At 39.8% G+C, this 16,945-nt stretch overlaps 1 protein-coding gene across 1 annotated transcript in view; it reads right to left on the bottom strand.

Moving 5' to 3' along the window:
- LOC137261715 (serine-rich adhesin for platelets-like) overlaps positions 1-16,945 on the bottom strand; it is a 114,162-nt gene that overhangs the window by 4,430 nt on the left and 92,787 nt on the right. The window contains exons 84-100 of the mRNA XM_067799499.1: positions 16,568-16,640; positions 15,748-15,866; positions 14,819-14,879; positions 14,252-14,370; positions 13,916-13,985; positions 12,923-13,047; positions 11,772-11,844; positions 11,127-11,257; positions 10,559-10,634; positions 9,238-9,365; positions 8,340-8,415; positions 7,799-7,923; positions 7,591-7,669; positions 6,770-6,903; positions 4,997-5,069; positions 4,045-4,163; positions 337-409 (exon numbers count right to left, since the gene is read on the bottom strand). Coding sequence (XP_067655600.1) covers positions 337-409; positions 4,045-4,163; positions 4,997-5,069; positions 6,770-6,903; positions 7,591-7,669; positions 7,799-7,923; positions 8,340-8,415; positions 9,238-9,365; positions 10,559-10,634; positions 11,127-11,257; positions 11,772-11,844; positions 12,923-13,047; positions 13,916-13,985; positions 14,252-14,370; positions 14,819-14,879; positions 15,748-15,866; positions 16,568-16,640 — 1,654 coding nt within the window. The remainder of the gene's footprint in view (positions 1-336; positions 410-4,044; positions 4,164-4,996; positions 5,070-6,769; positions 6,904-7,590; positions 7,670-7,798; positions 7,924-8,339; positions 8,416-9,237; positions 9,366-10,558; positions 10,635-11,126; positions 11,258-11,771; positions 11,845-12,922; positions 13,048-13,915; positions 13,986-14,251; positions 14,371-14,818; positions 14,880-15,747; positions 15,867-16,567; positions 16,641-16,945) is intronic.

Consider the following 16,945-nt stretch of genomic DNA (forward strand, 5'->3'; position numbering starts at 1 on the left):
CAAGCATTCTGATTTAAGTAAACAAATGATTTTTTCCTCTGATCCCTCCACAGACAAGCTTTAAATCCAAGCCAGATGACTTATTGTCATGAGTTATGTTTACTCCAAGGAATTTAATACTTCTAGCGAATGACATTGTGAAATTACGCCGTAAAGCTAGTGATTTTGGACAGTATTTGAGTTACGTCAGCCTCATCCAGCAGTGATGTACCCAAATAGATGCATAAGAAACTCTTAGGGGTTGAAATCGAAAGGCAGCGAGGCAGCCCTCGAGTTAAAGTGTTCTTTCCTTTGGTACCAAGAGTCAAGTCAATACCAGTCATGATGTTGACGTACCTACATTCTTGAGATGCGTTGGCAGCGACGCTAGTGGTGAAGGTCTGCTGACACTGACACGTGTCTGGCAATGCTGTCAAATGGAAACAATATCCGTGGAATAAATGGCACGATAAATACAACAAAATAGCACAGTCCATGGGCACTGGGGTGATAAACACAATGGTATTGCTGTAGGATGGAAAGCATTATGCATGGAATCCTTGACGTGATGGGTAGGATACAACATCATCCGGATTATTGAAAAGTAAGCCCGCCCCGCGGGAAGTGCCCAAGGGCCGATGTAAGCTCACTTCCCGTTGGCATTTCCCAAAGGAACAGGGTTTACTTTTCACATAATACCCACTGGTCATGTTTTGTCCAGCTTCTAGAAGATATATAATTTAGATATAATTCCAATATTTGGTATTCACTGAAGAAATCAAGTGGGATGAGACTGGCAGTCGACGTCTCGCCTTGCAAGAGTAATGCACGTGCTTCCCAAGCACTACCCGTGCCCTGCATTCGCTCTGCCCGCGCTATCCATCTTAAGAGAAACACACTTTTAATATCGAGAAACAATCTTACTTTTAACAGCGATCCTTCATGTTCAGTGGATAAAACCTCCGTTTAAAAATCTCGGGTGGCGGCACTATACGTGTTGGAAATTGTCAAGAATGTCATATTTCACAACAATATTCAGAGATGAATCAAATCAAGTGATAATCCATTAATAATTCAAAGTTCGGGGGCAGAGGCATATTATTTAGATAACTGCCCAAGGAAGCGAGATTATATCAGATCTGAGGGACATTACGAAAAAAATATGTAAAATATTATGCATGGAATACGTGACGTGTTGAATACTTATAAATAACATAGCCCATGAACACTGAGGTAATAAACAACATGTTGCTGGTGGATGGAAAGTATTATGAATGAAATATATGACGTGATGAATACTTATATATAATATCGCCCATGAACACATATTATGCTGTAGGGTGGAAAGTATTATGCATGGAATAAATTACCTAATGCATATCTATATACAACATACTCCAGGTACACTGAGGTTATACACAATGATGTTTCTGTAGACTGGAAAGTATTATGCATGGAATAAATTACCTAATGCATATCTATATACAACATACTCCAGGTACACTGAGGTTATACACAATGATGTTTCTGTAGACTGGAAAGTATTATGCATGGAATAAATTACCTAATGCATATCTATATACAACATACTCCAGGTACACTGAGGTTATACACAATGATGTTTCTGTAGACTGGAAAGTATTATGCATGGAATAAATTACCTAATGCATATCTATATACAACATACTCCAGGTACACTGAGGTTATACACAATGATGTTTCTGTAGACTGGAAAGTATTATGCATGAAATGCATGACTTGATGAACACTAACAAATAACATACCCTATGAACACTGTGATAATACACACACTGGTAGTGTGTAGGATGGGAAGTATTATGCATGAAATACTTGACTTGATGAATACTAGTAAATGACGTAGCCTTAGCGCTGAGATAATAAACACAAGAATGTTGGAAAGTATTATGTATGAGTGAGTGAGTGAGTGAGTTTAGTTTTACGTCGCGCTTAGCAATATTCCAGCTATATGGCGACGGTCTGTAAATAATCGAGTCTGGACCAGACAATCCAGTGATCAACAACATGAGCATCGATCTGCGCAACTGGGAACCGATGACATGTGTCAACCAAGTCAGCTAGTCTGACCACCCGATCCCGTTAGTCGCCTCTTAAGACAAGCATAGTCACCTTTTATGGCAAGCATGGGTTGCTGAAGGCCTATTCTACCCCGGGACCTTCACGGGTCTATTATGTATGGAATACATGACTTGATAAATACTTATAAATAACATGGGCTTAGCGCTGAGGTAATAAACACAATAATGTTGCTCAAGGATGGAAAGTATTATGTATGGAATACATGACGTGATAAATACAAGGAACAGCACAGTAGTAGAAGGGAAATTGTCAACGCCTTACAATTTAAGCATCTTTTGATGATTTGTCTTTTTCACAACTATTACAAACATTTAACATACATACTAAAGCAAATACGTATGACTGTATTGTAACACAAGAAGAACGTTTTCCGTTCAAAGAAGCATTAATCGATTAATTAAGGTGAAATAAATATCAAATATCAAGCAAGAGGGCTGATACCCATCCTATCATATTTGTGAACCTCTCCACGTGCAAATTGACTAGCAGTGCAACAAGTAAGGATAATGTTGATTGGATGTAAGAAAGTATTAATGGCAGATTAGAAATGTATCTAAGACACGGATATACGATGTGAATAGCTGCTGGGAGGCGTACGCCTTATTCCCTATTGCGTGAGTAAAGTACTTGCTATTGGTAAATGATGAACAAACTCGTTCTGGACTTACATTTCATGACTGGTACAGCAAACTGAAACGTTTGTCATTTAGCTCCACACGAGCACGCACACGCACACGCACACGCACACGCACCCACACGCACGAATGCACACATAAATATTTTCTCATAATGAACACATACATACATTTCAGGACATGTCTTGTATAAGGAGATGCAGACAAATCCCAGCAAAGTTTCCCCAAAACATATCGTTTGTATATTCCGGACGTTTTTCTTAACATCGAAGCTGGCATGACGCAGAGGCACACGTTTTGTGGCTATCACCATTTGCTTGAAAACATTTTTTCTCAACGAAACGTCTCGTTTCGTCTATTACAATAAAGAAGTTGTCTATCCATAATAAACGTTCCTCCCCATCTCGATTGCACCTTTACGCTACCTTTCGATGCAGATTCTGACACGGACAGTTAAGCTGGAGTGAGCACAACCGGGTGATGAGCAGTATACATGCATGGTATGTTGTATTAGAGTGGATTGAAACTAACAACAGCAGGTAAAAGGTAACCAGTAGTTCAGAATGAAGATGCAGATGACTGATCTAATGGTGTGGGTCAAGAGACACAAAAGGTTCGTAACACTACAACATTCGTAGACAAATAAGCTATAGCGTTACGACCAGTCGTAAAGCCCTGTGTTGCACTCAAGCAACAGATTCTTGTAATTGACCTGTGAAGATCAGGGTTAGATCTGGTTTACAGCAATCTATGTAGGTCGGAAGATGAGTTTTGGGTGAGTTTAGTTTTACGCCGCACTCAGCAATATTCGGAAGAGGAGACAAATGGTGGTCAGGCTCGCTAAATTTGTAGACACGTCATCGCACCCTAGCTGTTTAGATTGATGCTGACGATGCTGAACAAAGACTCGATTACTTTCCCTATGCAGTCTCTAACTCTACAGCTTCTATACCTGTCTTGTTAATTTCTGTTGCTTGTCACAATTTACCATGCATATGTAAGTCACATGACGTAGTTGTAGTTTAGTTTAGTAACAAAAATCTATATCGACATGTCAACAATCAATTGACATCAATAAAGTCATTTCCTTAAGAACCAATAAACTTCTAGAAAGTCATTAACAATGTAGAAAAGAATGTTCGTTTTCAGAGATAAAAATGACGACTAGAGCTGTTTCTAATTAGAACTATAACATTCCCAGACAAGTTTGTTTCCGGATGGAAAATGTCTTTCTGCGCTGATGGTGAAATAGAAATCTACTTAAGCTGATCATTTATTAGTAACGATTTGGCACATTCATTGAACCACCTACCACAGCCTTTTATGGTTATAACCTTCGCCAATGCTTCTTTTTTAAGAGCATCGTTGGTGGTTCCAGAACAGCCGACGTCAGTGGCCACACTGAGACAGGCAAAGTAGTTCAAGCCAGCCCTGAAATCATACAATTTGGACCAGTAGGATGGGTGAGGGCTTGGATATGGGGAAGGTGCGTGAATAAGGAGGGACCTGTAGGTCAAACGGTGAGAACTGATAAATGTGTCCAATGTAGACCGTATTCTCACAAAATGCATAAAAATCGTAACACTTGTTAATTGCGTTGCTCCCCGATTGGACAAAACGCTGGGATGATGATTTAGTTGTGGGTACTGTTTGTTATTTCCGTTCCTCAATGATCGAATAACGATGGAACGATGATTTATTTGTGGGTAGTGTTTGTTATTTCCGTTGTTCAATGGACGGACAACGCTGGGATGAAATGGTGATCTCAGTATGATGACTGTTGATTCTACTTACGAGCAGTAAGTAGTGGGTAGTGTTTGTTACTTCCGTTGCTCAGTGGTGGAATGAAGCTGTGATGATGATTTAATTATGGGTAGTGTTTGTTATTTCCGTTGAACAATGGTCAGACAATACTGGGATAATGATTTGGTTGTGGGTAGTATTTGTTCTTTCCGCTGCTCAATGGTTGAATAACGGTGGACGATGATTCAATTGTGGGTAGCATTTGTTATTTCCACTGCTCAGTTAACGGATAACGGTGGTACGATGATTTAATTGTTGGTAGTGTTTGTTATTTCCGATGCTGAATGGTCAGACAACGCTAGGATGATGATTAATTGCGGGTAGTTTTTTCCCCGTTGTTCAGTGGTAGGATAACTTCAGGACGATGACTTAATTGTGGGTAGTGTTATTTCCATTGCTCAATGATGTCAACGCGGGGATGAAATGGGGATCTCAGTGTGATGACTGTTGATTCTACTTACGAGCAGTAAGCGGCATCATTCGTTGAATCAGCTTTGCCAAACAGTACTTCACACTTGCAGCTATCAGTCAGTGCTGGAAACGTACAAACATCACTTCAGCAAACCTGCCTTCAATGATTTGAATCTATTTACAGTGGAAGCTGTCTAAAGCGGCACTCATCGTGACTGAAGAAATAATCCAGTTTAGACAACGTGCCGGATAGTAGAGCTGATGATAAATGTTCAAGCCACAGACGGGACTGAGATTTATGCTGGTGTTGACACCTTGCCGGATTGGACACATGCCGGTTTTCACAGCTTCCATTGTATGGTAGTTAGATGACCTGAGCCCCTTTAAGTACTTTCAGATGCACCATGGTGTGTCAGAGTGATGTAGATTTACATAGTGGTGCTGATTTATTCTACCTTTGTGGTACTTACGAACGCACAAATACAATCAGATCAATATATACTGAATAGCAAAAGAAACGAAAATTGGAAAGTAATGAAATGTCATAAAAGTAAGAGTTCATGTTCATGTCCTCTATCAAAAAACTTCAAAAAGTAATAGTTAAGTAAGTGACAACGCAATGACACCCTGTCACTTCTATCAGTTTAGCCGACTCGTGAAGGTACGGGTTAGAACTGATCTCCATTCAGTTAAACTATGCGTGTCGTGAGAGGTTAATAACGGGATCGGATGGTCAGGCTGGCTGACTCGGCTGCAACATGTCATCGTACAGTTGCGTAGATCGATGCTCATGCTGTTGATCACTGGATTGTCTGGACCACATAGCTAGAATATTGGTGACTAATAACTAAACTAAACCCATCCACTCATTAATCTAGCCAATGCTTAGATGCCGATGTGCCCTAAACAGAAAGTATTTGTGATCTGTGCCAATGCCAGTCACCTGAAGATGAATCCTGTGTTAAATTCAGATTTAACCTGCACTTGAACCTTCATATATACCAGTGTGTTACATAAATCAAACTCAGTTTGACACACAGAAAGCAAGATACCGGCTAGGTAATAAAACTTGAGATATGTAAATTACGTTACAAATCAATAGCATTTTCGACATAGTGTTCCTGCGAATACGTGTGATCCGAAACGACCAGCACGATCAGATTTATATTTTTCAAATATATAGAAAATGAAAACAAATAAATGTTTTACATGCGGTGCGACCATGGGCGCCAGGCAAGTGATCCAGTTCGCTTGTGGTTTTGGGATCGAGCTCGCTTGTGACCGTTTTGGAGTGAGACTCTTCCAGTGTTGTCACAACCCCCAGTTTACAGTACAAAACCCTGTGCACTTAAAAGAACTCACGAATCCGTTGGTAGATGATCAGATGGTGGCCACGTGAATACGAGCATACACCTAATTGCGGGTACAGCAACGTGCAGTAAACCTGGACAAAGTGCTGTGATAACGTGTAAGAATGAGAAAGCCCGTGCGCCTAGTGACTGTAAGAGTTTTGTGATTGATAATATGATCGAGAAAAAATATGAGCACGTACTAGTTACCTGGATATGTGCGCTATGTAAATATCCGATAATAATATTTTATTATAGAAAATGACGTCTCGGACTTCACTGGTGGTAAGTAGCGACTAAATGGATCGGGCGGTGCGATTCTATGATACAGTTTGCGAGTTTGCGTACATCCCTGCTTTGATCAAAACTCATGTCAATCAATCGCTTGTCTGGTAGGTTACGTACCTGCAGTGTTCAATACTTGGATCTTAGTGCGCAGTGTCAGAAAACAACATACGACGACATCGTACTCACTGCAATTTGTTCCTGCTGCAACTGCAAGTGTAATGGTGTTCTCGGCTGTTGACAAGAGTGTCGTAGACGTCTGCACCCCGTCACAGCCAGTACCCGTCTTCCCAGACATACACCCCAGTAAGTCTTGCGCAGCACTTCACAGATAAAAATATATCAAGATCAAATTTTGAAAATATACAGTTTCTAGTCTATATCCTGCAGTAATAGCATCAATTGTTTCTGCATTTAGAAGGGTTAGCAGTGGCACTAGTATATATCGCGCGGTTCTTGTCTATATCGTTGGGCAACAGAATCAGCTGAACATCCATTTAGCGCGGTTCTTGTCTATAACGTGGGGCAACAGAATCAGCCGAACCTCCATTTAGCGCGGTTCTTGTCTACAGCGCCCGGCCAAAATTGATTCATCATTACTAAAATTCCCATAGAATTGCATGTAATTAACTCGTGCAAGAATAATTTTCATAAATTTAGTTCCGGTCGAACTGCTTTCAAAACCTATCTACCAGCTGGGAAATCATTTCAGCTACATACATACAATTTCCATTCAATTTTCCGATGATTATATTATGAAAACTGTAATTATTTAAACAACACATATTTTACACAATTATAAGGTTTAACATGGCTGTCTATGGGATAGATTAAAATTGCATAGATTGCAAATGATCAAGATAAAATGACTTCAACCCAGTTTATAAAAAATATTCTAATGCTGACTCACTTACAGCCAGACACGGTATATAGTGAGGCAATAGAATCAACTGAACCGCCATTTAGCAGAAATTCTCGTCTATATTCTGGAGTAATAGCATTCGTTTTACCTGCATTTGGCAGCGTTAGTAGCGGAGGCAAAGTCTACTTTGGCGTATGCAACAGCACATGTACATTCAGCAGTTTGAGCTGGAAAGAATAGAATATTGTCGTGGAGTCAGTCATGGTGTTCACGTGGCCAGACGGAAATACCTAAAACACGAAACAATATAACTAAATGACCCTCATGGAGTAGAATCATTGACGGTTTCTATGTACCTGTACAGTTTAGGGATGTTGATTTCACATTGGTGTCGATTGTCGTCACAAACGTTGTCTTTGCCGTTCCCACACAAGAAGCGCCAGTAGAACTGAACATGCAGGTCAGCATTTTGTTGTAGGCGCTGGGAAAAAAATAAATGTACAACCGTGTGCTTGTTTTATATGCCAGTATTATTTAATATTTACATGTGATGCACGTTTAGACTTTCATCAAACATGTAAAGGCTGAAATGTTATCAAGTGTTATGATTATATAAACTTATAACTTTGATCCGCAAACCATTAGATCTTTTTCGCCATTGTAACTTGTGATGCCACAGTAGAATATGGCATTGAGCGTTATTTCCTGTTTTACCAGTGTTATGACTAACAGGACCAGGGGGTCATGCTACAATAATAACAAACAAAAATGTCGAAAGAGTGGTTTCATTTGTAATTGTGAGGGGAATACTGTATTTTTGTATTTTCATTTTTGTATGAAACGCTAGACGTACACATGTACTTACTTTATACCAGCAAATGTGTTAAAAAAACATACGTGCACTTTTTGGCGTTGTCGCTGGTATCCGTTTTAGCGTAGTTGATTTCACACTGACAAGTAGATGAAGAAAGCCCTGTAAAACAGACAAGGATATATATAATACATATGTCTTACATTTCACATCACAGGTTGATAGATGAAGAGCGCACTGGAGAACATGCATGGCTAGACATATAATACACATGTTCACATTTCACGTCACACGTCGATGTATGGAGAGAATGCTGGAGTACACAAATGGATATACATACAGTACATTTTACACATGTTCACATTTGACATCACACGTTCATATATGTGAACACCCACCGAGATTAGAACGATATCAAGAAGATTGATAGCATTTTCACAACAACAACACGTTGGAGATAAATGGCACCTGCATGCAATCTGACTATCTACTCTGGAAAGCTCAGTGGCTCTATATTTTGTAGGAGGTGTGTTTAATTATATTCAAGACATCAAAGCAAAACAACTGTTTCCGAAAACTTCCACCATTCCACGTGGCCAAATTTGCAAAACCAATCATAGTTTTCAAGACCATATACAACTTACAAAAGTACATTCGAAAGTGGCTAAAGGTACATTTAAAAACTTCTACTTAACTTGATCAATGCAATACCTACCTAAATTCAGGTCTTTCCTGATTCGATAGGAAAACTACGCATGATCGCATTCATGCCCGAGCAAAGCAATGAGCCAGTGATCAGTTATGACACGAACAGTATATACTACTATCGAAGACAGGTCATTCAACCTAATGGCCGATGAAATTATCGTACGACTACTGTTCAACATCAAGGCTATGGGGCGTTTTCACAACAAATGCACAGTCTTCAACTATATTTTTTCTGTTTTAAACACTGCTATAATTGACTCGACACTCGGCCCATACCTGTAGCGCAGCTGGCAATTTCTTTAGCCTTAGCTTCCACAGATGTCACAAGGGCATTCTTGCTTGTGGACCCATCACAGGCAACATCGTTGTTGTTCCCCAGACAAACTGCTAGCTTCTTGTACTCTCTGTTTATAACATGATTTATTATATATCCCAATTAGAAGCTATGTAAACAGTTTATCATCAATAATTTCTGTTTCTAAGATGTCGCCTCATTTATTGCATATATCTCAATCGGAAGTTATGTGAAGATCATCAGCTGATCTTCAATAAGTTCTGTTTATAACGATGTCACATAATTTATCATATATCCCAATGAGAAGCTATGTAAACATCTCCAACTTATCATCAATAATTTCTGTTTCTAAAGATGTCGCATCATTTATAACATATACACCAATCGGAAGCTCTGTAGTAGTTATCAATTTATCATCAACAATTTCTCTGTCACATGTCACATGATGTATCATACATCCCTATCGGAAGCTATGTAAAGATCATCAACTGATCTTCAATAAATTCTGTTTATAAAGATGTCACATCATTTTTCATATAATTTCCAATCGGAACAAGTCATCAGTTTATCATCAATGAATTCCGTTTACAACGATGTCACAGCATTTATCATAATATATATCCAAACAGAAACTACGTAGAAATCATTAATTTATTATCAATTAAATTCTATTTATAAAGATGTCACATCTTTCACCATATCTGTTGGATCATTAATCTATCGTATTACCTCTAACGTATGAAAATCCTAAAACAAATAATATTTATCGATCTTGTTCAATTGTATGTTCGTTCATTATATAACGCAGCTATTTTCGAAGCTATATGGGGCGGTTTGTAAATTACCCGAAATTGATTGATCAACAGCATGAGTATCGATTTAAGCATTTGGGATACGACGACGTGTGTCAATCACACCAGGGGAGCAAGCCAAGAGCCCCTGTGAATAGTATTTCACACGACAAACACATGTGCATGAGGTCATTATTGACAAACCCGGAAAACGTATTAGCGAGAACCAGCATTCGAACCCGTAATCACTGAATTGTAGTATGCCTGCTGGTTGTCAGTACCCCTGCTGCCATATCAAACAGTGATAACGGGTGAGATGTTCTACGCTACGCAATATTCCAACAATATCACGGCAGGGACAACAGGAATGGGCTTGACATCTTGTACCCATGTGGGAAATCGGCGTGACGACAAACCGTGACAAATGGTCGTACAAAGATTATGGTATTAATAAAGATCAAAGGATTTTAGGGATACTGTTCCTGTAGGTTGACGTAGTTCTGGAACTTACAGGCATTTCTCGGCGTCGTTGCTGAAGCTGGTGGCCGTCACAAACGTCTGCTGACATGTGCAGCTACTTGTTAAAGCTGAAACAGAAGTGCGGAAGGTGTTGCAGACGCCGTTTCCAGTATATGACTGTCATACTACATTCTTTGACATCTTGAGGCAAGTGTTTTGAGTGACTGTGTGAATTACGTTTTACGCCGCACTCAGTATATTCCAACTATATGGCGACTGTCTGAATATGATCGAGTCTGGACCAGACAATCTAGTGATCAGCATTATAAAACATCGATTGGGATACGATGATATGTGTCATTCAGATATTGAACTTCTGTTTCCCAAGAGCAAGGACCTTCAGTGCATTAATTGATACCGTGGGCAACGGTGGTCCGTTTCTACTGAATCTGTCTGATATATGAACAGCAATATTCCGTCTATATCACAGCGCAGTATTAACACTCGAGTGTGTGAAAACAGGAGCATCGAAAAGCTCTGAGAAAATTGCTTTCAGTGAAGGTACAGTTAAGATTACACTGATGACGAATGATGACAAAGTAAATAAAACGTATTCGTACGACACGATCCGGCAGAAGCACTTTCGAGGTCAGCAATAGCAGTTTGAGCAGTAGAAGCCACAGCAGCTCTGGTTTGGGCACATCCGGCATCGGTGGTGAAAGTCAGGCAATGAATCAGGTTCTTTGCAGCACTGAAAAACAATCGAGGTAAACACTGACAGAGGGACTGTAGCAAGATAATCCAACTTTTCCAAAGATAATTATTTTAAGAATTGATATAAATAAAACAATGTGCAACATAACGTACAGTATTAAGGGATCACATGAAAGCAAAAGTGTTCCTTTATTTTTTCCAAGGTTTCCTCAAACCTTGTATTGCATGGCTTGTCAAGAAATCTGGACACCATAAAGGAAGTGCTTTCATGTGATCCCTTCTCGGTATCTTTCCTGTGTTCATATTGCGCTTGTGTCACTGTATGCCCAGCACCACCTCTATGCCCCTCGTACAAACGGCCAGCCCCGGGCCACACTCAACAGTCTGTCTCACAGTCTCTGAACCAAATTATTGTCCCTACTGCTAACCCCGACATGAAGCCCCAGGTTTCGTCAGATTCTGTATCGCCCATCTCGGCGGGGTCCTTGTCAATTTTAATGTGTTCATTTGTTATATGCATTCAGAGTCTGAAGGTTAGCCTACAAACTCACCTGCACTTGCCATCACTAGTCGTCTTGTTTGCAACAGCATAATCCAGTTCACATTTACACGTTGTCTGGGCAGCTGAAATGAGAGTGACTTTAGTTTTACGCCACTTCTAGCAATACTCAAGTGACATCACGGCAGGAGACACCAGAAATACGCACCACAGATTGTACCCATGTGGGGAATCAAACCCAAGTGTTCGGTACGACGAGCGAACGGTTTAACCACTAGGCTACCCCATCGCCCCAGCTGCAGTGATATGATATATGTCCTTAATGCTGGGGAGGATGACCTTGATTTGATATATACAATTACAAGGATGGTGTACGTCCAGTGGGGTACCATGGAGACAGCAGAGGTACCATAAGTCCCAATGGTACCCAATGGTCCCTAAGTTAGCTCCTGGTGATCTATAGTGCAGTTTTAGATTGTATTGTATGTAATTTGTTTATCATTATTATGTGTAATTATCTATTTAATGTACATTCGTTTGTTGACAGATTTTAGGTATGAAATTATCATACAACTGTACGATGTCATGAAGACACAATACGGCTGAAATAATTTCGACGTAACTTAAACTCACTCACTCGTCTGCTCACTCACTCACTCCATACTCCATAAACAAAGTAGGGAACGCTGAAATGTCAGTCTGGAGAGTATAAACGTTAAAATACATTTTAAAAAATACACCCTATGAACTAACCATCATTTCTCTGTATTGAACACAACACATGGAATGCACGTGACAACGCAATAGCCCCACAGATGTACATGGGGTGTCATTCTTCATTTTGACGGACTTTAGAAGGTCGATATATCACTGTAGACCATTAATTTTGCCAATGATCTTACATACGAAAACACAGTTGTTAGTGTTAGTTTCTAGCCGGTGTTATTTTTGTTTGAAAATGAACATCGTACACAAGCAAATTTCACGTCAAGCATGTACACAATGCAACCATCTTTCAAGAGTTGTACAAACAACTACACTCATAAGGAAGTGCAAGTGGTGATGCACAATTTCAAGGATTGACACCGCTATGTCTCATTTTCATCAATCGTACATAGAAATAACATTCACTTACACATCCATACAAATACTTTTTTTAAAGTACATGATTTACAAATACGTATCATGCTGTTTATGACTGACCGGGAGCGCAGCCTGCAATGCCGTTGATGACCCCGACGGCTGTGACAGCGAGGCTGAGGGACGTCCCGCCGTTGCACCCATCTGTTTCCGTTGCTCCCAAACATACGGCAAGCTTCTTCTGTTCCCTGGAACGTCAACATAATTATAGTGCATGATGACACTTGTGGCACGATCAATTTCCAAATCACAAATACGGAAATACACTGGCTGTCACGTTTTAACGCCAGTGGAGAAACAGTGGTAGCGTAGTATTCATTAAATATTCGAAACTTATCATTACTTCAATCCGATTATTTCTTTCCTCTTCGAGATTTTGTTTCGTTGCTGTGATTATATATTTTTTCCTTTCAAGCAATTAGAAATTCATTTTCGAAAGTTAAAGCCCGATTTTTTCCCTTTGTTTCAAACACTTTCAAACACTATAAATTGTTATAGTTGCTTTGGCTGCTTGTTTATTTACTTAACTTCTCACGTCATTTGAAACTTTTAAAAAAATTGAGTTCATCTATTACTTTGGTTAGTTTGTCGCTACTCCAACATATCTTTAAAATTCGATAATTGAAATGAGTAATGAAGTTTGAAGAAACTGTCATTTTATACAAGCGGTGTTCTTGTTATATAGAGCAATGGATAAGATTTCGTTCCATATTTTTTAATAATTTCCCATTGTACTGATTGTCTGTAATACAAATATAAAATCCTGACATCTCAACTAACGACTGTTTCCTGGACCGTGGTTTGTTTAGTTTCTGTATAATGCCGCACTTTTCCAGACAAATGACCGTGGTCTCTACATAATCGAGTCTGGAGCAGGTAATCCATTGATTGTCATCAAGAGAATCGATCTAAGCAACTGGGATACGATGACATGTGCCAACCGAGTCACCGAGTCTGACCACCCGATCCCTTTAGTCGCTGAAACAATATTAACTGCTTTCCTGTCATAATACAGTCAGTGCTAACATTCACTGGATTGGTAAAGACATAACTTACAGACACTTGTTTGCTCCGGTCACATCAGCCTTTGCATAATTGATTTGACACGTGCATGCAGCTGTCTTAGCTGTAAAAGAACACACAATGCAAACTTTAGTTGTTCTTACAAAAGATAGTATGCAATGTTAAAAAAAATAAAAATCACTAGAAAGAGGTCTCGACCCTGTGTGTCGGCATAGGAGCGTACTCTTTATCCACTAGGCTACCCACCGTACCCACCCTTGGTCACATCAACTCCAAATATTGTACAACAATGTATAAATTACGTGTTGTGCATAACAAAAGGCAAATGTGATCACGATGACAGTGCCTGGTATACATCAAGTGTCTTACTACAGGCGGCAGCGTTCTCCACCATTGTAGCCAGTGCGGTTCGAGTCTGTACGGTGGTATGGCCCCTGCAGCCATCATCCTCTGTCGTTTGTAGACATCCAATCAGCGTGAATTTCTTCCTGTAACCATAGCAACATTAAGGATTTATCGTCAGAATAGTTTTACGCATATGTCGCCATAAATCAGTTCTGAAAGTATTACAATTATACATAATAGTCTAAATTACCGTCGGAAGCAAATAAGGGAACACGTGAAAGCACACGTGTGCGTTAAGTTCAGTTTTATCAGGATTTTATGGAAACTGCACTGCAATTAAAAACGAAAGAATATAAAGGGGATCACTGCAATTAGTATCACACAGGGTCCCCTTATCAGTATATTGTCACTAGGAAACTGAATATATACTGTACAAAATAACTTAGGGATATTGGTATTTTTGTGACTGATAATTTAACAGTATGTCAGTGAATAAATACATCATTATTCATAATTTCAAAATTTACATGCATCCCTAACTATTTTTGTCAAGTATATTAACACCGTTCTTGTTATCATGTTAACACCTACGTGCAGTCAGCAGCTGTTGAGGTCCCATAAGCGATCTGACACGTGCACGTGCCGGGTACCGCTGGAAATGTGTGACAGAAAATGTCTTAGTGAGTGACAATAGTTTTAAACGGCTAGGGCAACATTCAGGAACTCACAAAGCCTTCAACTGGTTCATAGGATTGCATGTGTCCAGACTGGATGAATTCATGACGAGATTCATGTCAAATCCAATTTCTGATTTTGATTTATACCACGTGTTGATGAGGGTTTATTTGCAGATAAGCATTTCACTGCCTTTGCGTGTGTTAATGATTTGTGCCAAGTAGAGGGGAACCGGGTATGGGAGCAGCAGGATACTGTCTCCCCTTGTGAAAACGTCATCACTATGATTCATAAACTCATGCATATGGTACGGTCAGAATCATTCAAAGGAATCGTTAGACGGCTCCTCATTATGGAAGGGATTTCTGGGTTAAATATACTGGAGAGGCAACACTAGGGCGCTACGCGATCAGGAATTGCGCCAAGCCTACAGCATGATTCACTCCCATTAGACAGACACTCCCATCCCCTTTGCAGACACTGGACTAGGGATTATTTAGGACAACACCCATATAAAAACGGGAATCCCCCAAATGGATATATCAACCAGTTACAAAGGATATGTGTAGAGGTATGTTTCTTTATAATGTTCCCATAGCATATGTTATTTTTTAAAGAAAGTGTTCCTTCAAATTATTTACATCCAATATCTGAGTAGAGTATTACCTGTGAAGATAAGCACGCCACTTTAGTGCTTTAAGGTGAGTCCTATTTTCTGCTGATCTTAAAACTCGCGTGTTAACATTTTGGTCTAAATTATTTACAAACAATTCATCTACGTTACCATCAATGTTTTTTACATACAATCTTCAGAATGAAGGCATTCACGGGTGTATCATACTCACTACAAGAGTCCGCGGTGATAGCTGACCCTACAGATGTCAGCGTGGCTGTCCTAGAGACGGTGGGGTCACATGAAACATCACTGGCTTCGTATACACAACCCGCTTCTTTCTCAAGAGCGCTGCAATGTTAGGGTCTACATGCAATAGGGGCAGATGAATACACGATATGTTTATGCCTTGAAGAAGATGACTGCCGAATTAACTCTTCATACACCAGGCAACCTCAGTGATTTTCAATGATACATTCAAAAGTCATTTAAACTATCACAACTGAATCAATACTTCTATAAATCAAGGCTGGGACGGGTCCAGATTTTCTACCCCTGAACCCCTCCCACTATTACCCCGCCCTGCCCCGCCCGGGGTAAGTCGTAAGGGATAGGTTTTTCATTGCATTAGTATGAAGCTTAAGTGAGAGCATGTCCCCCTGTATATAAGATCTGTGACATTGTGCCTTTAACGTAGCAGCATTTCAGCTAAACGGCAACGATCTGTTGGTAACTGACTCTGGACCAGACAATCCACTGATCAGCATCACATTTTGGTAAACAAACGACGATATCGACACAAACGACAATTAATGTTAATTGCTCAATCGCCTGAGAGACAAAGACGCACTGGTTACAAACGCTTTAGCGATACGCCGCCAATTTGTTTGAATTCTTGGCGTTAGGTATGCCGATTGGCCGTGTCCACGAGTTTGTTCGTCGAGTCACAACCCATCCTAAATCAAAACTGTATATATTGCTTTGTGGATAGGCTCCCTTGCTTCTGAGATGAAATTAGACTTTTAACAAGTAAAACGTGCATTATTACTCACGCGCATTTCAAAGCAGGTGTACTGACATCAGAGGCGATGAACCCTATTTGGCACGTGCATGTATCGGATAGCGCTGAAATTGTAAGTAAGTATGAAATATACATTTGTTTGTTGATCAACCTCGCACTCAGCAATATTTCATCAATCTCCCGTGTAATCGAATAAAGATGTTCAGTGAATGGTCATTGGGACTCTTAGTTTAAATGTTTAAAATTGTGTTCATAAAATGTCGTGTTCTACAAGAGTCTTTCAAAGAATACTGAATATTTCAAATCTGCAAATATGTACGGTGCTATGACGGAATGTTTATTGTTTCTTGCTTCATGTCGCAGACAGCAATATTTCAGCTATTTGAAGCAGTCAACGCGAAGATTGACA

Source organism: Haliotis asinina, chromosome 14 (genome assembly GCF_037392515.1).
Source record: "Haliotis asinina isolate JCU_RB_2024 chromosome 14, JCU_Hal_asi_v2, whole genome shotgun sequence".
In the NCBI taxonomy this organism is placed as follows: Eukaryota; Metazoa; Mollusca; class Gastropoda; order Lepetellida; family Haliotidae; genus Haliotis; species Haliotis asinina.